The following is a 21,110-nucleotide window of genomic DNA, read 5'->3' on the forward strand; positions in this document are numbered from 1 at the left end:
CCCGGGTCTCCATATGGAAAAAATAAGTTAAATCTCTACATCAAACCGTATTTAAGTGGATTAAAGACCTGCTTATGAAAAAGCATGACTTGAAAAGTTTTGAAAGAAAATGAAGGAGAATGTGTTTATGTTCTCAGGGTAGGAAAAGATTTCTTCAACATAGCACCAGAAGCACAAACCATAAATGAAAAGACCAATACATTTGACTACATGAAAATAGTTTTTACAACATCCCTTTTGTACATTAAAGACATCCTAAACAGAGTAAAAAATATAACTTTGACTTGGAACAGATATTTGGCATGCACGTAACCAAGAAAGGATTTGGCCCAGAGTTTATAAGCAGCTCAAATGGAAAAGGCCAAATGATATGACCAGCAATCTTCAAGAGGACACAATGGCTTCAAAATGTAAAAGAAGATGTTCCTCCCTCCTCTAATTAGTGCCAGGTAAATTAAAGAGGAACTGGTATTTTACACTCATCAGATTGGTGAAAATGAAAAAAAAAAATCTAATGATACCAAGTCCCTCTGAGGAGAGTGTAAATGGGCACATGTACTTTGGAGGACAAGATGTTAATGTCTGATGACCCGATGGGATTGCTAGGCCAGAGGATTTGACCGCCCCCAGCTTAGGCAACATTGTTTACAACGTCGAAAAATTGGAAAACAGCCTAAATGCCCAGGTATAGGGTCTGGCAAGGGATAGATGGTTTATTAAGACTACATTGCATATAGATGTGCTTGATTCTTTCTTCTTTTCTGTACTTGTATCCTAACAATGTCTCAATTCAAAAATTAGTGTGATGAGGGTTATGGAGAAAAGGCACTTAGAAATAGCTTGGTGTGACTGTCCGTGGGTTTAACCACTTCCAAGGGCAAATTAAGGCTGTTCTCCACTCCTCAAGTGGAGTCTGAAAACAATAAATGTTGGCAAGAGTGTTGGAAAACAAGCACTCTCACAGCTGCAGGTGAGAATATAGATTGAGAACATCTCAGTGGAGGTAATGTTGGCAATGTTTAACAAAACTGTAAATTCCCTTTGACGTAGCACACTTTCTTCTAGGTATTCATTCAAAGAAACTAAGCAGTTTCTAACATCACGAAGTTCATCACAGCGGCCACAGCATCGTTTGTAATCATACACAGCCTACCACCCCCGATGAGAGTCTCCTAACTGGTTAGATTAATCACGTCTAACACGATCTAATGGGTTCTAGCTTATGATGGAACTGTGTGATGGAGTATTCCGTAGCCACCAACACAATGCTGTTGAAACTCGTTAATGTTATGGAAAGTCTTGCAAATACCAAGCTAAACGAAAGTAGGTTACAAATTCGTATGTAGAGTGTCCCACTTTAAAAATACCTGTGCAGGCATTGACGCGAAGACACTAAATATTAACAGAGGGTACTTCCGGATGAATAGGAGGTGATTTCTATTTTCTTCTGGCTTTTGGGGGGGGGGGGAATCTTGCCCCCCAAACTGAGTTTTAATAGGAGAGGTTCTCCTTTGGCTGAAATACTCTCGGCAGGGGGGCTCGATAACCCAGCCAGAGGTAGGGAGCCACGTGCCGTCGTCGCCCGGAAGGCCCGAGGGGTCTTTGGTTACAACAGAATCTGGGGAAGAGTGAGGTCCTGAGTTCACCTCTGGCGTCACCAGCCACACGCCGGGCGCCCTGGGGGAGCGGCGCCCCCTCTCCGTGCACAGAGCGGAGCGCCCCGGGCTGGCCGCGCGCCCGCGCCGTTTGCAGAGCCCAAGCGCGCCGCGTTCCGCGCGGGTGGCGGTCGCCGCGGCCCCGCAGCGGCGGCCGCCACGCGGGCTCCGGGCGCGCGGGGGCGGGGCCCGGGGGTGTCCCGCGGGTGGCGGGCGCCGGCGGCGGGGAGGCGGGGGGGGGGGGCAGCCGCGCCGCCCGCTTCCGCCGCCCCGCCGGGGATTCCCCCAGCCCAGCGCCGGGGGAAGTCCCGGGCGCGCGGGTACAAGAGGGAGCGGCGCCGCGGAGCGCGCCACAGGCCGGCCGTCCCCAGTCATGTCGCGCGGCCTCCGGCTCCTGCTCCTGAGCTGCGGTAAGGCCCCAGGCGCGCGTCGCCTCCCCACCCCGTCCTGGCGAGCACCCCCTCCCCCTTCCCCGCCACCCCCTGTCTCGCCGGCTCACGCCGCTCTCTCTGCCCCTCTTGCAGCCTGCAGCCTGGCGCCCGCGGCGCGGGAGGTGAAGGTGGCTTGCTCCGAGAACGTGGACTTGCCGTGCACCGCCCCCCGGGACCCTCAGGTCCCCTACACGGTCTTCTGGACCAAGGTAAGCGCGGCGATGCCCGCGGGCTGCCGCCTCCCCTGCGCTGGCGACCCTCTGTCGCCGCGGCCAGCCTCCAAGTGCCGCGTCTTCCCACGCGCCTTCCTCACCCCCACCCCCCGCACCCGCAACTAGTACGCGGCGACTTAGGTTTTGCTCCCCAAGGACCGAATTCCCTCCCTGCCCCTGGAGGTGGCCTGAGATGAATGATCCAAATAAGACTAAGCGCAGAGACCCCCGTTGCTGGGATGAATGCTGGACGCCACCTGTGGTTGTGGCCAAGAGGCCACGAAGAGAGCAGCGAGGGCAGATTTGGATGCCGGACAATAGGAATGTCCCCCAGGTTTTTGATTTCTGGTGTGTTGGCGGACGGTGGTGGCCCTAATTTGGGGGCGGGAAGGGAAGGAATAGGCACCTTGAGAGGCAGGCCAGTAAGAGATGGTCCGATGTGATCTAGGCTTGTTTCCCGGGTGGGAGTTCTCTGTCGTCCGCTTTCTGGGTTACCCTGGCCCCTAGTTTGTCCATGCTGCTTGGCGCTCTGGCAGTCCTGAGAGGCCCAGCTTTGGGGGGGGGGTCTGGGAGGGGGCACCCAGGCAAGTAAGAAGCAGCAGCCTCACTGTGCCCCCCACCCCGCGTGCTCCCCCCTCCTCCATAAGAGAGTTGAGTTGCTCTGAGGCTTTTTAAACAGTTTCTCTCAACTGGAACATTTTCAAAGGTTAGGAGCAGGGTTCCGCACTGGGCTTTTGTTCACCCCTCTTAATGAGGTCCAGTTTAAAGCCAAGGGCACTTGATATCCTAGCCTTGCTCCGCGCTCTGATTTAGCATCTTAGAAGAAATCTCTGTTGCTTTCTGCAGAATGCAGGGCTTAACTTATACTCTCCGAAAGAAAGATGCTATACGAACTTGCACGTGTATCTATCTGGCCATTTAGCAAGGCAGTGTAAGACAGGTGTGTGTGTGTGTGTGTGTGTGTGTGTGTCTCCTCTCCTGAGCGGATGGTCTCTTTCGCTGGGACAGGGCTGCACCACTGTTCTTGTGCATTCCACGCAGCACCAAGTGTTTGCCCTGTTAATTGTGAAGGTGCTCAGTGAATTCAGGCGGGCACTTGGTGGGTTATGCGCGCGGGATATGCTGCTACTACCTTGGAGTGCCGTATTGTGTAGGAAAGTAGGTTTGTTATCATCCTTACTTCGTTTCCGCTTCATTCGCTGTGAGATCAGAGAACATAGCAATTCCAAAATTGTTCTTGTAAAAACAATAGGATTTAAGCAAAAAATATTGTAAAGCCATTATTATTTGCTCACTGTATGCCAGCCTCCGGGGTAAATATTTACATCCATTATCTGTTTCAGTCTTTCCAATGGACTTAAAAGATCCATACCGCTACTCTATTCGCATTTTACAGATGAGGAAACTGAGCCTTAGGGAATGAATGAAGCCGCTCACTGTTATACAGCTTGGCTAAATGAGAGAGGTGGGATCCGAACCAAGTAGTCTGATTCCTTAGCTTCAGTTCTCTGTTTTCTACCTCCACTACTTAGGGTAAAGAAAACAAAAGTCTCCTTGATCTGGCCAGGCAGGGACTTAGTTATCTTAAAGAAGGGGGAAAACAGAAACCACGATCCCTTCCAGAGAGGAATTTAAAAAAGAAAATAATATTACGATCCCCAGGGGAGTAATTAAAGAGTACTCGTGAAACAAGTAGATGGAATTTCAGACTGAACAGTTCAAACAGTTGTCAAGGTAAATCTTCTTGCACAAGGTCATTTGGAATGATGCAGTAAACCGTAGCCATTAACCTTTGGCTTCTCCTTGGATGTCAGCTGATGATGTAACTCTATAATGTATGTGCTTATTTATTGAACAGGGTTCTCGCATGATTTACCCTGAAGGTCTCTCAAAACTCTGGTTTTTTTTTAAAGACAACAGTCTCCTGGCATTTTCTTTCTCCTTTTGGTTCATGAAATAGGGCGATTGAAAGATCATGCTATTTTTCTAGAAGAGGGAAACGGCGATTGAGGCGCGGTGGAAAAGAAAGCTATGCTCTGCCAATAAACTATCCCGCTGCCTTGAAAATAGATGCATTGTTCCTTCAAGTACTTTTTTAACAGGCCTCAGCACATTCTGTAGATATTCATTATTTTCCAGCCCAGTAATTACACGTTCGCTTCGATTGTGTTTGTACAACACAGGTGGATAGAGTATTCTGGAAAGAAGGTCAGTGGTGGAATACTGAAACACTTGGTTTTACAGAAGATTAAGCATCTTGTCATTTTTTTCCCCCGCTACACGACTTTCTCGTACAATGCTTCAGCGCAGAGGTGGCTATAAAAGGAGAAATTTAAGCCTGATGACCACAGTGAGCCTCGCTCACGTCACCTCTCTAACCATCACTTGTGTGGTTCGTCAGACCTCTGCACAGTTGTGGGCTGCGTGCCGGGCCAGTGAAACAGAGTCCCTTCGAGTGTTGTTTCTGTTTTCTTTTTTTTTTTTTTTTTCCCTCCACCAGATTGAATCACATTCTCTCAGGACGTCCGCATATCACAATTACGGTTATAATGAGTCACAATTTAAAATTCCATGTACCACTTAGTTGTCCCACACCACAGGGCACCATGCCACTGTCCAATTGGCAGTGATTACTTGTGATTACCAGAGGACCCATGTAAGCCATGTGTTTCTTATCATGTGCCTTTTACCAAAAGACTCAAAGCAGAGGGCGTCCAATTAGTGTGCGTAGCATTAGGGCCAGTGAAGATGAAACAGGGTCCATTTTATCCTCCCTGGATAAAGAGAATGGCAGTGAGAGGGGGCTGGAGGGGGCTTAATATAGATTTGCACAGGGGGTGGTGGGGCGGAGCCCAAGGCGGGCAGAGAGAGCCCAATTCCTGTTAACCCAGCTTCTACTTCCCATGGAACAGTGCCCTTCTAACTGGGATCCAACAATGGGCGCCTTTCTTGTCCTTTCCTGTACTGTATCTGTTAAGGCAGCGTGGATGGTTGAGAAGAAATAGAAACGCAAATACACATAGCCATTAGGGTAGTAGCCAAATTTGGCTCTTAAAGTTGTGAACTGATGGTGTTTGTTTAGGGAGGTGTTTGGGGAAAACATGCAAACAGACTTTGGTCCAGCACCCTTCCCGCTGGCTGTGAGTGTCTTGTGTAAGAGGCCACAGCACCATCCCATGTCGTCCAGGAGCAAGGACTTGCATTAAAGGGCTACCTGTGTGCTTCGTGCTGAGCCTAAGTGGGTCCACACTCTCTTGAATGAAGCTGCACTAGGTTTGCAGGGAGAGGAGGCCCCTGGATGCAGTGTTGGGGCTTGGCGATGTTCGCTACTAATAATAGTGAGTGGTTATTTATCAGGGAGATGTGGTACCAGGCCCGGGAGCCCCGACAAGCTATGTTGATGCATAACGAAAGAGGATATGTAGTGTCAACCTTGGATGACACTGCGGGGGTGAAGGCAGAGATGCGTCACAAGACAAATGCCCTTTGCGGATGATTTCCAAAGGAAGGGAGAAAGGGGAAGTAAGACGGATTTCAGAAACCCGTCTTGGGTTTGTAAGAGTGAGAAGAGATCATGGGTTATCCCCTGAACCAAGGGAGCTGTCAGAGAGCAGGTTAATGGCCAGGAGGCGACTTCAAAAGTTCAAGGATGGTCACCATGCAGCTCTTGCTTGTCCTTGATTTGTTACGAGGCTGTCTTCCACGTGTGTTGCTAATTTCCTATTCAGTGTATTTGTATTTTGTGTCTCTACCAACTTGTGTGATAGTGAACCACAGAGAGCAAGGAGGCACTGAGGAAAGCCAAGCCCCTTAGTAGGGGCTGGAGTGGATGAATGGTCTGGGCGGATGGAATCTGCTCAGCCCCAAACGCTGATGGACCCATGAAGGAGCCAGGGTGTGCCGCTCAGTACAGTTCCTTGATTTTAGAGTTTTACCCGCTGCAAGATAGATTTAAGAGCATGTCTTTAGGACAAAAAGGAAACATTTCCTATATTAAGCACAGAAACACTGCAACACTGAAATGTGAACACAATGTGTGTGTTAGCATCACAGAAAAATCACGCTCTCCACATTGGCATCTTGACCTGGGTGAATCACTTCGATGGCCTCTACCTTAGGTCAAACCACGAAAAGACTTAAAGCTGGTTTTCAGCTGTCTCTTATATTTACACTTTTATTCGTAAAGATTTCTGGGTCCCAGATGCGGTCCAAGTCTTGGGTCTGGTGCTGGCCATCCTAAGATCAACACGGGACTTTTGCCAAAGGACCACCTTGAGCAAAGGCAGGGAAAAGGAATCCATGAGCATTTTGGGGGAACCAGTGGGGTGATCAGTGATCTGGAAGGGAGAATTATATAGGAGAGGGCTGGGAGGTGTTTCAGAGAAGGCTTGGAACTGACAGCGAAGGGCCTTGAATGCCCGAATATAACGCCTTGAACTCCCTCAGGCAGCAAGCGGTCACTGAAAGTTTTTAAGCAAAGAGGATGACATAATGGCATGCATTTGTAAAGAAAAGATTATTTTTTGCGGTGAAATCAGACTGTGATTCATCTGAGACGATGGGTCGCGGAGGGAGGCTTTGTTCTCTCGCGATAGCAATAAAAAACAGGTTAACTCAGCCCTGACTTCGAGGCGTTTCTGAGCTGTACCTTTCTTAGTTCTTGGCCACCCGTCATGTGGGCAGCAGAGCACGTGGCCACCTCATAGGGGCCACAGAAGTCTCAGCCCCTTGAGACTGGTTCGTCATTGAGACTTTGGGACAATCACAAATCAGAGAAAAGCTGCTGCAGTCTTTCAATGTGCAGAAGGGTAAGGAGGAGGGAAGCAGCTAGGAGTGAAATAGAATGAAATCAAGCACTTATTTTCCATGAATACAAAAGGGGGAACCTGAGTCACATGAGAACCGAATTATCTTAGTTCTGTGTTTGGTTATGTCACTATACACAAAAGAGGAAGTGAGGCGAAGGCCTCAGTGATGTAAGGGAAGGTCTCAGCTGAAAGGGAAGGCAGAGCTCAAAAGAGATTCTACCTAAAAAAGGGTTTCTCCCTCTAAAACCATTTGCATAATCTTTTCCTGGCTACTCCAGCGATAACCCCAAATGTTCTACCCAAAGCCCTAGCTCAAACCAGAGCTAGACATGAGTACTTCCCTGAGATGTAAAGAACACCCACAAACCTGTTTTGGGTTCTTGCACTGGGATGCATCTGGCCAACGCTCCTGCGTGGGGCCGGTAATAGTGGTAACAGATTGGGAGCCCAAGGTTTTTAATAAGCTCCATGTTTTTGTGGAACACCACCCAGTGTGCCTTTGTCCTGGTTCTCTGGGAGATGAGAGATTCCAGAAGAGCCTGTAGCTGTTGAGGATCGTAGGTCCGGGTGGTGAAAGCCTATGTATGGGGAAGGCCGGAGGCCAGTTGCCATAAACGATTCATAATCATGTTGGGTTAGACACTCTGGGTCAGTTCTGGGGCATAAGGTTCTGAATCAAATTAGTCCCGGACGGCTGAGTCCCCGAGGCGTGGGGAGCAACTGAGCCCAACGGGCAAGCAGGACAGGTCTGGGGGCTGGAGCCACGTGGAGATAGCTCCCTCTATGCCCCATTTATTTGTGGGGCGGTTCAAGGTGCCCCTACCAAGTAGGGCTCTTTAAGTTGGAAACCATTGTAATCAAGTCATAAGTAGCTCCAAGTGGGGCACCCGGGAGGCTCAGTTGGTTGAGCCTCTGACTCTTGATGTCAGGTCAAGTCATGATCTGATGGTTCGTGAGTTCGAGCCCCACATCAGGCTCGTTGCTGACCCCGAGGAGTCTGCTTGGAATTCTCTCTCTTCCTTTCTCTCTGCTCCTCCCCGACTCATGCTGTCTGAGTCCTTCTCTCTCTCCCTCTTTTACTCTCAAAATAATTAAATAAATAAATAAGTAAATAAATAAATTATGATATTAGAAAAACCTAGCTTCACGTAAAGGGAATATATTGGGGTATATAATTGCGATGGAAAAGGCTTTAAAATGATAATGCACACTTCAGTTATGCCCGGTATTGTGGGTAGAATTGTGTCCCACAGAAAGATTATCCCTGGTAGTTGTTTATCTTTATAATTTTATTTAAAAGATTTTAATTCCAGTATAGTTAACCTGCACTGTTACGGTAGTTTCCGGGGTGTAATGTAATGATTCACCAATTCTGTACATTACTCAGTGCTCATCGTGATAAGGGTCCCCTTAATCCCCTCACCTACTTTATGCAACCCTCTGCAGGTAGGGAAGTAGAACTCAGGGATTAGTGGCTTTACCAAAGATGACCCAACTAATGAGCCACGAATTAAAGGACTTTGGGTCTTTGATTCCAAAGCCAGTGCTCTTGTAACTCTCTCTCTCTCTCTTTTTTTAATTCACTCGTTCACTCAGCAAATGCTTTTTTTTTTAATGTTTTATTTATTTCTGAGAGAGAGAGAGAGAGACAGCGTGAGCAAAGGATGGTCAGAGAGAGAGGGGGACACAGATCCGAAACAGGCTTCAGGCTCTGAGCTGTCAGCACAGAGCCCGACGTGGGGCTCAAACCCACGAACCGTGAGATCATGACCTGAGCCGAAATCGGACGCTTAACCGATTGAGCCACCCAGGCGCCCCAGCAAATGCTTTTTGAATAAGTCCGGTGTGCTGGGAACTATTTAGAATGCTGACTGAATCCAGGGCTGGGAAACTGAGAGAGAATAGTGACCCATTGAGGGCTTCCTGTGCCATCAACAGATGCTATAGTGGACTGTCCATGCCCATCATCACTGGTGTCTTCTCACCACCCTTGCAAGATAGGACCACTCTCCCCCCACCTCCCGTGTCTGTCTGTGGAGCAGAGGGAAGCCCGAGAGCTGTTTGGCCAGTTGGCCAAGAGCAGATCTTAGCCGCGGTAAGGCCCGGCTTTGCGCCCAGGTCCATTCGACTCCAACGCCTGTGCTCTTAATTATGTTGCCTCTTGGCATACTCATAACTCTCGTAGCAGTCATAAATTCAACTCTGTCTGTTAGACCCAGTAAATTTCAAAGTGGAAAATCATTTTTCCAATAAAACTACACTTAGGAAAAAAACGATGTTAATGCACATACATTCTACCCTCATTATGACATCAACCTCCGAGCCAAACTATTTTGCACATTATAAAGAGCGGTTTTTATGATGAATGGGGATTATATCGGCACTTTAATTGAGTTAGAAACCAAGGTACGTGAAAGGTAGTGCATGAGAAATGCAATAAAGAAAAGCTGTTCAGTGTGATCGGAATATATCAGATTACTTTCATACCACCTTTAAATACATAAAGTCCATATCTTTAAATATGTTTAATCAAATTGTTGGATTAAATATGTATATATATATATATTTATGCATATATATATATATGCATATATAGGCACACACATTTTGCCCCACAAGAAAATCTCTTCCTTTTTATAAACTTTGTTTTTTAATTTTATTTTAGAGAGAGTGTGGACGCATATGAGTTGGGGAGAGGAGCAGAGGGAGATAGAAAGCAAGAGAGGAGGTGGGGAGGGAGGGAGGGAGAGAGAGAATCCCAAGTAAGCCATCTCCATGCTCAGCGTGGAGCCTGATGCAGGGCTCAATCCCACAACCCTGGGATCATGCCCCGAGCTGAAATCAAGATGTGGACACTCAACTGACTGAGCTGCCCGGGCACCCTTCTTTTTGTTTTCGTTAGTTTCCTATCATATTTGTGGCAGATCTCATGTATGATAAATTTGGATTCCAGATTCGTGATCAAAATTCTTTCTTTGCTATAGGTATGGAACTGTTGCTCTCTCTGTTTTAAATGTTTGTTTATTTTTGAGAGAGAGAGAGTGAGCAGGGGAAGACCAGAGAGAGAGGGAGAGAGAGAATCCCAAGCAGACTCTGCACTGTCAGCACAGAGCCGGATGCCGGGCTCGAACTCATGAACTATGAGATCATGACCTGAGCTGAATCAGATGCTTAACCAGCTGAGCCACCCAGGAGCTCCTCTCTCTCTTTTTAAAAAAAATATTTATTTATTAATTTTAGAGAGCACACAAGCGAGCAGAGGAAGGGCAGAGAGAGAGGGAGAGAGAATCCTTAGGAGGCTCCATGTGCTATCAGCGCAGAGCCCAATGCAGGGCTCAAACTCACATACCATGACATCATGAAATCCAGAGCCTGACGCTGAAGTGACTGCACCCCCCAGGCGCCCCGGCTCTGTTGATCTCTTGTATTCAAACATGGTAATCTAGAAGGTGAGCATATATTTGGATAAAATTATTTCAATTAAAACATATAATGTTCCACAGTAGGGTTTTTGACAGAAATACCAGTTCAATTTCAAACATATTAATTATTTATTTGATTTCCTTTGTTCTAGTTCCAATGTGTCCATCATTAAAAAAAACACATTTAATTCACATGCCCTTAAAATTAGTACATACTTGTATTTGCTTGCTTTAGTATTCAGCAAATTAAAAAGTTTATTTAATTTGGGGCTTGTGGTTTCCTTAAGGTCAAATCTCCACCGTGAAGAAAGAATATGTTACTTAAATTATTTAGTTACATTGAAGGCCTTTAGGCAAATCAAAAGTCCCTAGGTTTTCTGAAAATGAGCTGTCCTATATTTTACCCTTCTCTAATCCAATCAGAAATATAGAACTGTCCACATCAGAGTTAATGCATGGAGTGTGGGTTTTTAAAACATAATTCGGATGACTGTTTTGAGGCATTAATTCGCGCAAATCGTGTTGTGGCTTAGCACACTGCAATATTAGCTTTGTAAAGTGCGCATTAAATAGTTCCCATCAATTACGCTTGGCTGTGATGAAGCCGAGGGTTCCTTTTGTTATAAATTACTATTTCCTAAAATGCCTTTGCAGAGAGGCAATGAAACACTTTCAGATTCGGATTGTTTGAAGAGCCATTCTTTGCCAGTGGTTGATTTTGAGCCAGCTCAACTGTTTATAAGAACTCATGAAACAAAGCAAAGTCGATGATGGCCCATTGGCTGGTTGCTTTGTTTACCTCTTTCTGGAATTTGGTTCAAGAACCAAAGGCTTTGCCACAGGGACTCCCCTGATAACTGTGGTGTGCTAGCTACCCGGCCACAGAACTGAAGTTAATGATTTGAACTGCTGCATAAAAAGTCTCAGTCAGTTAAGCGTCCAACTTCGGCTCAGGTCATGATCTCACAGTTCGTGGGTTCGAGCCCCGTTTTGGGCTCTGTGCTGACAGCCAGCTCAGAGCCTGGAACCTGTCTTCGGATTCTGTATCTCTCTCTCTCTCTCTCTGACCCTCCCCTGCTCACGCTGTCTCTCTCTGACTCTCAAAAATAAATTAAAAACATTAAAAAAAAGTCTCCTGTACACCTGCTTGCATTTTGAGCATGCAACATTAACATAAAAGCTGCAACTATTTTTGCAGCTGGAGGCAAATCCCAGATTGCCCAGATGGAGTCACAGGAGATCTATGTTGAAATGGCATAGAGAAGGGGGGATGGGCATTGTGTATGTACACTTGAACTTGAGCACTACAGTGTGTAGGCACTGACAACTTCAAGCCAGAGGGAGGGTTCTGAGATATTTCCAGGTGCATTGTGTGAATTCACAGAACGTTCCTTTTGCTACAGTTAGTCATCAGGCAGAGACTGCTTGCTCATTACTTAAACAAGAGTCCCAAGTTCATCCAGTAGTTCTCTCAGTGTTCTGGGTCTTTCAGGAAGACCCAGGAAGAGGCCATTGGAAGATGGCCCTGTGACAGTTGAGATATTTTGCCACAGTCCCACTGACGGCTGTGGTGGGTCAGTAAGTCACAGTTCTGCAGGTCGTTTGGGGGTCTTTGTTTTGCCTTTCCCCTCCTTCTTCCTTCTGCCTTTCTCATAACCTCACCCTGCCTTTGTTTTGCTATTTGAAAATAACGGGAGACCCACTGGAGGCTCTGCCAGAGGCCCACGGAAATCTGACCACCAAATGACTACTACTCCCTGTTACTACTGATTTTTTTTTAAATGTTTATTTATTTATTTTTGAGAAAGAGAGGGAGACAGAATCCTGAGCAGGCTTGGAGCTGTCCGTGCAGAGTCGAGGCGGGGCTGGAACTCACACCTGAACTGAAGTCAGACCCTTAACCGCTTAACCCACTGAGCTCCCTAGGCACCCGTTACTACTGATTTTTAAAGTAAAATTCTTTTCTGCAAAAAAGACAGAAGGCCACCGCCTGCCAGGTCTGATCACCTGCAGACTCTGCTTCGGCCAGTTTGGCAGCCAGCATGATAATGGGCCGTAGTTTATGTTCCCACCCCCTCCGGAAGGGTCTGCAGTTTTGATCTTGACTTTCAGATGGCTCCTTCTGAGCTGAGGGAGGGAGCATTGAATGGGACCAGAGGCCCCCTGAGGAGAAACCCAGAGGTAATCTGGTAATCTCAGAATGATTGTTGCCACCAAGTTTCAATCCTTTCAGATGCAGGAATTCTAGCCAATCAGAGTCCCGTGAAAGGTATTAGAAATAACTCTGCGTTGACATATTTGGAGGTTAATTCCAAAAAGAAAGGCAGGATGAGTGGCCTCTTGGAGGTGTGAGGGCAGAGCTTGGGAGCACACCCCTGGCGGGTCCTGACCGCAACCCCCCCCCTCATTCAGAAGCCCCAGAGGGTCCCAGCTGCCTGCCCCCCAGGACCCCCTGTAGGGGGAGCTGCGTTGCCTGTTGCCTGGGGCGGAGGAGGGGAGGGGAGGGGAGAGGAGGGAGCGCACCTGGAGGCCACGTTTGCTATACTTAGGCCTGAAGAGGGACCCACTGGGCTAAATGAGATGGATTGTCGCGCCCTTGGATGCCTTTAACTCGGCCTCCTCGGCCGAGTTTCTTTTCTTTTCTGCTTCATTTTCGAACTCCTGAAGGCCCCAGGCTGTGGATCCTTGATTATTTAGGGAGGGACCTTTCAACACAAAAAGAATCGTCCAGAAATGGGATAGACTCTCCTAGACTGTGCGGGAGACAAGCCTCTTGTCTGGGCCCTGTGTGGCGGTGGGGACAGAGCAGGGCTCCTAGTGGGTGCTGCCGATCGGCCACCAGGTGTCTCTGCAGCCTGTCCATCTGCTGAGTTCCTCCCAGAGCGCCCAGGGCATCGAGGGGTGAGCTCAGCCTTCTGCGGGCTCCGCGCTTCCCTCCCGTGGGAAATGCAGCGGAAGCCAGAGTGTGTGTGCAGTGTGTGTGTGTGCAGTGTGCATGTGTGCTATGTGATTTGTGGGTAGTGTGTTGTGTAGTGTGTGTGCATAACGTGTGTAGTGTGTTGTGTGTAGTATGTATGTAGTACATGTATAGTGTGTGTAGTATGTGTGTTGTGCATGTAAATCATGTGTAGTGTGTGTGTACTGTGTGTGTGTGGTGTTTGTGTATAGTATATATGTGGTGTGTGTATGTGTGTCTAGTGGATGTAGTGTGGATGTAGTTATGTGTTGTAGCATGTGTGTGTAGTGTGGATGTAGCATGTGTGTATATCACGCGTGTGTTGCGTGTAGTACATGTGTGTGACATGTGTGTAGTGTGGGTGTGGTGTGTGCTCACGCAGCATGTGTGTAGTGTGGTACATGTGTGTAGTGCGTGTGCAGCAGCACTGTGTGGTGTGTGGTGTGCGGGTGTGCATGTTCTTCCTGAGCTGCCTCGGCCTCACTGGGCGCCCCCACCATTCCTTGGTTGGTGATTCTGCGCCCGGGTCCCCTTGGAAAGTGGGGGAGGAGCTGGCGGCCCCCAGGACAGGAGATCAGGTTGTGCAGCAGCAGGAGTCCTGATGATCCCCGGGTCTTTCCCGAGGTGCCTCCTCGGGGCTGTCACAGTCCAGGGGCAGGAAAGGGCCACCGCGGAGTGCCAGACTCCCTGCCGGTCCCGGCCATCCAGCCAAGGGCGAGGGCTGAGCGCGGAGCACAAACGGCGATTAGCCTTCCTGTTTGTGTAAACTTGAACACATGTCGGTGGAGGACCGGCGGGCAGGCTAGTTAGGCAGGTTACAAATATATCTGGGGGAGAAAGAACTGATGGGGATGCAGTTGTTGCCTCATCTTTCAAGTAAGAGGTGATGGAGAGTCCCCACCAATTTAACAAAAAAGATAGTCCAGGGAGGGAACGCCAGCCGGATGAGGGCGGCTGAGTTTGGCATCTGCCCGTCGGGGTGGTCTGTCTTGGGTCCAAGATTTAGGTTGTCATGGTCCTCCCGTGTGCATCGTGGCATGACTACCGCATGACGTGACACGCAGTCTCCACGGGGCACCACTGTCGGCTTGTCCCGGCAGAGCGTCAGCGTGGTGCAGCCTGTGGCATCACAGATGGCCCCACAGTCACCCGGGTCTTTAAAAACAAGGTGGCCATTTATAGGAGGCGTTGCTCACGCATCTCTGGCTTTTCGCCAAGTCGTCGGGCAGTGGTCTTTGATTTCGGGACATTTCCAAATAAAAGGCTGAGATACCAAACTAGGAATTATTCAGTGGGTGAGTTGGTATCTGAAGAAAACAAGAGAACGTTTAATACAGAACAACCAGCAACAAAGGATGACTCAAAGTGAGCCACGCACCTCCTCGTGAGCACATCCTTACTGTCCTTTATGGGAGATGGAAGCCGGGATACCCACAGTCATAACCTGCGGGCCTGATCTTCTTCCAGAAAAGATATAGCCTTACAGAACTGTCACAGATTTTCTCCTCTGCACCCAAAGGTCACACCTACACTTACTGTTTTGTTTAAAAAAAAAAAAAAAAAAAAAACACTAGGGGCGCCTGGGTGGCTTAGTCGGTTAAGCGTCGGACTTTAGCTTAGGTCATGATCTCGCGGTTCGTGGGTTCGAGCCCCGCGTCGGGCTCTGTGCTGACTGCCAGCTCGGAGCCTGGAGCCTGTTTCAGTCTGTGACTCCCTGTCTCTCTGACCCTCCCCTGCTCACGCTGTCTCTCTCTCTTAGAAATAATAAATTAAAAAAAAACAAAACTAGCTGAGGATGGACCTTATGAAAATGGGAGGCAGAACCTTGATGCGGGTGAGGACGGTGCGTGCAGGTTCTGTTAGCAGAGCCTGATGCGGTGGGGTTCTTTCTCGACAGCTGACAGAGCATGGCGAGGAGAGGATGGAGGTGGCCCCGGGGGGTCTGTGGCACCGCCACCAGAAGGATGGCTCCTTGGGAGCTGCCGGTGAGCGGCTGTTCTCCCTGAAGATTGAAAACACTACCAGCGTCGACTCAGGGACATACAGGTGCACTCTGGAGGAGCCGGAAGGGTGGAGAAACCGAAGCGGCACTGTGACCTTGAAAGTGACAGGTGAGGTGACCTGCTGTACCTGTTTCCTTCTTGCAAGATGCATGGGCATTTGCCGTAGGCATCACAACCCCTCCTCTTGATGGAAGTCTAACTGGAGGCTTTGGATGGTGTTTGTGGCTAAAAGCTAAATTCTCCTATCAGAATGCCGTAACTTTCTGCTCCCTCCCTTCCACCCTCTCCTCCTCCCCACCCTCCCTTCCTCCCCCCTTCCCTTCCTCCCTCCCTCCCTCCCTTCCTTCCTTCCTTCCTTCCTTCCTCATAAGGACAGAGCTACCCTAGTTGGATAGATGCCAAATATAGCCAAACCACCAATCTGGCTGTTGTTTATTCATGCCAGAGTCCTTTGAAGCAAATAGGAAGTATCGGAGATGAATTTTTGGAGGACACAGAAACTGTGTAGTCCTGAATACGTCAGCTGATATTCTGCTCTGTGGGTCTTTCTAACCTGGCCGTGGGGGGAGCGCATCATGTTTCCACCTTTTTAACCAATAAGCTGTAGCATTTCCCTCCCATTTATGATGGTTACATCGCCCAGTGCCTCAGCTCAGGCCAAAGAAAAAGGGCACAGCAACAGAATTATGTTCCAGTGACAGAATACACAGTTTTGCTCTGTGCAGTAATCGCAAGAATTGAGCTCCAAGATGAGGATTATCTCTTTGGAATTTTTCCCGTAATTTTTCTTTATGTAGCTTAAGCTATGCCTTGCACTTGACTTTTGCCCAATGCTTATTAGTGGTTGAGGCTTGAAACAATAGACATGTTGTCGTCACAGAGTTCCTGATTTTTATACCCTAAACACTTCCTCCTTTTATTGGGAATCGGAAGGGAATCTGACTTAAGAGAATAGTATTCCTTTTTTCACAAGAACACGATCATTGTTTAGAGTTCAGTGTTTGGATTTGGTTCACCATTACACACACACACACACACACACACACCTTACACCCTTCTCAGTCTCTAGCCCCTTATGCTGCTTTGTCGGGATGCACCTCCCAGACCTGACATCTGTTTTATTCTCTGCTGTATCTGGCACCCAGTAGGCTCTCAGTCAATATCCACATTGATGTGATTGACAGATGAGAGCACCCTTGCAGGGAAGAGGAACAGAGAATGGCAGTCTTCCTTTCCTCTGCTAAGGACAAGGTTGCCTCCAAGTTCAGTGGTTAGACTCCAGAGTCCCTTGGATCTGGTTCACTTAGGAGCTCTGCAGCTCCTTTAGTATGTGCCCTTGGGCACATCTCTGACAGTCTCCACACCTCAGTTCTCTCATCTCTGCAATGGGAGTGATAACCTCTCTAGCATGGGCTCCTGTGAAGGTTAAATGGGATATTGCACTGAAATGCTTAGTTCGGTCCCTTGGGTACACTGAGTGCTGGATAAATGCTGGGCACTCAACCTGCTCTTTCTTGAGTCACAGACCCTAGTGAGGACCCATCCCTATACTACTCATGAAATGTTGAATCCAGCTTCAGAGGTTGTCAGCTCTCTCAAGGACCATTTGTGGCCCCCGGGGAGAGTCCCCCACTGCCGATCATCTGCACTATACCTGCGCCTGCCTGGGCCTTCAAGCAGGCTTCGCAACCTGGCTGTCCTAGACAGCACATGTTGGATGTCATGTCTGAGTGGGGAGAGGCTGTCCCCTTCCCTGTCTCCTCCTAGGCCGAAGGCCTGGCTCTTCCTGCCTTTGCATCCCCAAGTGCTAGAGCCACAGACTTTTGTGGCACCTCGGGGAGCCCCTTAGCCACCTTTGCTGATGGCCTTGGTGAAGGAGATTTCATGATTCTACAAAAACATGTTGACTCATTTCAGTAATAGCTGGGCAGCTCACATTTAACCCTCAGTCCTCCTGAAATGAGAACACCCAGCATTCTACACAGTATGGATGAAGCAGACTCATGCACAGATTAACAAATGGTGTGTCTTCTGATGTTAAGACATAAGAGAAGCCAGGAAATGCCCAACATCTGAAATGGAGGCAGACAGGCAGCAGGGTTAGTCTGGTGGGGATACCCAGACCTGCTTCCGGAGCCTGAGCAAGATGCCATATGCCGAGCCCATTGCACTCAGCCAAGCACAGGTGCGAGTGAGCACCAGCTGCCACCATCACTGCTGTCACTGGCATCGTTCTTCCCCATGGCACAGACGTGCGGTTGGGAGTGGGAGACAAGAAGGACTTGAAAAAAAACAAAACAAAAAAAAAACTAGAGCAAAGCATGCTTAGCTTTTTATCATGGTAGGAAAGTCCTGTTAAATGGCTTCATATTTTACTCATTTTTTTTTTAAGGATGCGCTAAGGAAAGCAAAGAAGACACTTTTCAGAAATACAGAGCTGAGATCGTACTGCTGTTGGCTTTGGTCGTTTTCTACTTAACACTCATTATTTTCACTTGTGTAAGTATCTTTTTAAAAACATCTATTTTGATTAAAAGATCACCTGGGGACACCAATCGGAATATATTTTGTAGATAGTGTGAATCATTAATGATGGCAAAAGATGGTCTTCTGTGAGCCATGCACTCGCTGAGGCATCCACACTGTGAGGATCAGTGAGGGAAGCGCCCAGCGTGTTTTGCACCTGGTTGCTCCGCAGAGTGCTGTCAAGAGAAAATGAAGTAAGGTGTGTGAAGGAAGTTTGAGAAAGGCCACAGGATTCTTCTAGAGTGCCAGAGGCCCTGGTGGTGACAGTGGTGGGAAGTGAGACTCTTACTTCCCATCATCTTGGGGCAAAGGCATGATTCTGCCTGTAGGTGAGTGAGGCAGCCCCACCCCACAGTGGTAGATCAGTCTCCTTCTCTTGACCTTGACCTGTTTTCTTCTGGTGGTTCTCTTATATTTTGGAGCTTCCATCTACTCCTTAGGAATTACCCTGAGAAGCCAGAGGAGTGGGGTATATAGGCAGCATCCTAGCATGGAAGATGGCTGGCCGGTGCTGAAGTGTCCTTGACAATAGCCCTTGAACTACTTGTAGCGGGCTCTAGCTTACAGACCCTGAGTCTCTTTCTGCATGACTGCTCACCTGAGTTGACCAAAGTTTAGGGAGCAAGGCCAGCTTTGGGCCTGACCCAGTAGGAAGTGATCTGTCCCATGTGTCTTAATACTATCAGGGCCAGGACAGAACTCACCCAAGAACTATCTGGGGCCAGGTCTTGTCACTCACTGGCCCCCTGTATTCATTTCCTTGCCTCTCTGGCCATGTACTCATCTCTCTAGTTGCTGTTTTGGACATCAGTCAGTCAAAAAGACTCCCGTGAGTCCCTACTGGGTACAGGCATTAAGCGAGGCACTGTGGAGGGTGTAAGACAGAGTTCCAGCCCTCAGCTTACGATTTGGCCATTAGAGTTCCCTGCACACAAGATAATTAGAATTACTGGATGGTAAATTTAAAATGTGAATGGCTTTAGTTTCTTGTTGGCAAATGCCTGTTGCAGTGGGCACTGATTTCCCATGCAGATAATGAACAGTAGGGGCTTGAAATGGCCCCAGGCTGTAGCCCGTGCATCTCTTGGTCAGAGTTTCGAGCTGCCAGGGCAATGGTACAAGCCCACTCGCAGAGTGAGTGAAGCAGTCAGTCTAACAGGGGCTTCCCAAACGAGCTGTGCAACTGACTCTTAGTGCACGGAGCTTAAATCTAGGCGTCCACTGTTGCATTTTCCCAATTGCCCCATTTCTCAACTCCGCTCTTTTGTTTTTCAGAAGTTTGCACAACAGCAGAGTATTTTCCCAGATTTTTCTAAACCTGGCACGCAACGAGCCTTTCTCCCAGTCTTCTCCCCAAATAAGCATTTGGAGCCAGTGACTCTTCACAAGACAGAACTGGTATGAGCAGGATTTCAGCACGTTGTTTTCTCTAAAGTCGAAGAAAGCTCAGCCATGTGTCTGTAGGTTCCACTGGACAAAAGAAGAGTGAGCCCCACACGGATGAAGGCATCCTTCCCGTGAAGTCCTTCTGGAAACTGCAGGTCGCAGCCCACTCTTCGTGATCAGGACTTTGGAAACCATTACAGGACCACGTAGCACGGGGCCCCCTGAAGGGAATTTCTAGAGCTGCTTCTTCATGGCTAACTTCTTAGCATTTTATTTGGCTATCTGGTCAACCTCTTGGAAGGCTTTGCAGTCCGACACAGTCTATGGCGAGATGCAGTTGGGAAAGGGTCTGGGGAAATACGGATGCCCAGAGCTGGCCCTGCGACAGACTCTTGAGGACTGCAGTCGTCTTCACATCTGGGAAACATCTCTTGGAATTTGTCGTGTTTTCTTGTATTCGCCCAGATGTTTCATGTCTGGGAGAGGTTGACAGGCCAAACTGTGAGACAGTGGGGGATAGTTAGCAAATCATTTCCTGGTGTGAAGGCTCCACTGTTATTAAGGAGTCTTATGTGTATTTAGAAGTAACAAGTTGATGAGCTGTTCCCCAATGGAGCCTTTTCATCTGGAAAGACATGCATAAAGAGGCAATAAAGAAGAGAGCCACGTTTATTTTGATATCCATAGATATCTGCCGAAGAAGGATTGGTCTTTCCTCTCCTTTTGACATCTGTATCTGTAGTTAGGTGTCAATGCTAACAGCACAAGTAACCTCAGTATGGAGAGAATGAAGTCAGAGAGGATGACCCCAGGATCGTGAGCTATTGACACCCTGATGGAAATGCTGGACCAGCCATGCCATCTGGGTTCCAGCCCCAGCTTCCCACTACCTAGCTGTATGATCTTGAATGGGGTCTTTATGATTTCTTTCTTCTCAATTGTAAACCAGAAGATTGTTGTATAAGTTGACTGTGACAATGTATGTGAAAATGCTTTCAAAAAGCATAAAACACCATAAAAATTTGAAGCTCCTTTTCGTCATTATCCTTATTCTTACAGTGGTGTTCTGGGCATGAGAGACTGCATTTCTTTGTTCATGTTTGCCATTGTTCCAGACAAAGAAGTCTGGACATAAGACTTTTCTGTAGTTTTCTAGGGGTTCTTTTGTGGAAGCGAGGAGGCCAGCTCGGCGAAGCACCAGCCAAAAGTACTCCAAGATGCAGACACACAGGAACCACTGGGCCATGGGGAGAAGAGAGCCCACAAGATGTTACATTGACATTTTGACAGTTGTTGGGTTTCTCTTCTCAAACTTGGCCCTTTCCCTACCTGCTTCCTATAGAGATTTTATCCCGTTAGTAGTGTGTGTGTTGTCCACGCTGATACGAGAGAGTGAAAGAAAGTCTAAGATACTTCAGTGTTCCTGCTTCTTTGTCATGGCCGTCATGCCATTAAGCGGCTGCATCATGTGAATAGGGGGTGATTTTCTTTTTTATATTTAAAACTACTCATAGAATTTTGGGATAAGTGCTAGGATGTCTGTAAAGTAGTTTGAGAACCAGAACCCAAGATGGAATTCTAGAGATGTGACATTGGCTGAGTCCTTCCTCTGGGAGGGAGGGCATTTATGGCAGGTGGACCTCTATGAAACAGCGCCCCCTTCTGCCCAAGGGTGCCCCTGCATCCCTTCTTAAGGTGCTTGCCACTGGCT

The 21,110-nt window shown here is 48.1% G+C and overlaps 1 protein-coding gene across 2 annotated transcripts; it reads left to right on the forward strand.

The window, feature by feature from the left end:
* The first annotated feature begins 1,910 nt into the window (after nt 1–1,910).
* On the forward strand, nt 1,911–20,430 carry CD83 (CD83 molecule). Of its 2 annotated transcripts, none has more exons than XM_039231822.1 (5): nt 1,911–2,065; nt 2,180–2,295; nt 15,382–15,595; nt 17,880–17,986; nt 19,292–20,430. In XM_039231822.1, the coding sequence occupies exons 1-5, from the start codon at nt 2,029–2,031 to the stop codon at nt 19,415–19,417; spliced, it is 600 nt and encodes a 199-aa protein (XP_039087753.1). In that variant the 5' UTR covers nt 1,911–2,028; the 3' UTR covers nt 19,418–20,430. The 2 variants fall into 2 exon arrangements, with proteins under 2 accessions (XP_039087753.1, XP_039087752.1); XM_039231821.1 differs by having other exon boundaries at nt 1,912–2,065; nt 19,289–20,430.
* Nucleotides 20,431–21,110: the final 680 nt, after the last annotated feature.

This window comes from Hyaena hyaena, unplaced genomic scaffold, assembly GCF_003009895.1.
Source record: "Hyaena hyaena isolate Hyena2069 unplaced genomic scaffold, ASM300989v1 scaffold_60, whole genome shotgun sequence".
NCBI lineage: Eukaryota > Metazoa > Chordata > Mammalia > Carnivora > Hyaenidae > Hyaena > Hyaena hyaena.

Bases quoted from the DNA above. Each gene is read 5' to 3' on its own strand.
- CD83 (XM_039231821.1), top strand. From the start codon at position 2,029: ATGTCGCGCGGCCTCCGGCTCCTGCTCCTGAGCTGCG. The intron at 2,066-2,179 runs GTAAGGCCCCAG...CCCCTCTTGCAG, and splicing joins GCTCCTGCTCCTGAGCTGCG to CCTGCAGCCTGGCGCCCGCG. The intron at 17,987-19,288 runs GTAAGTATCTTT...TTTGTTTTTCAG, and splicing joins CACTCATTATTTTCACTTGT to AAGTTTGCACAACAGCAGAG.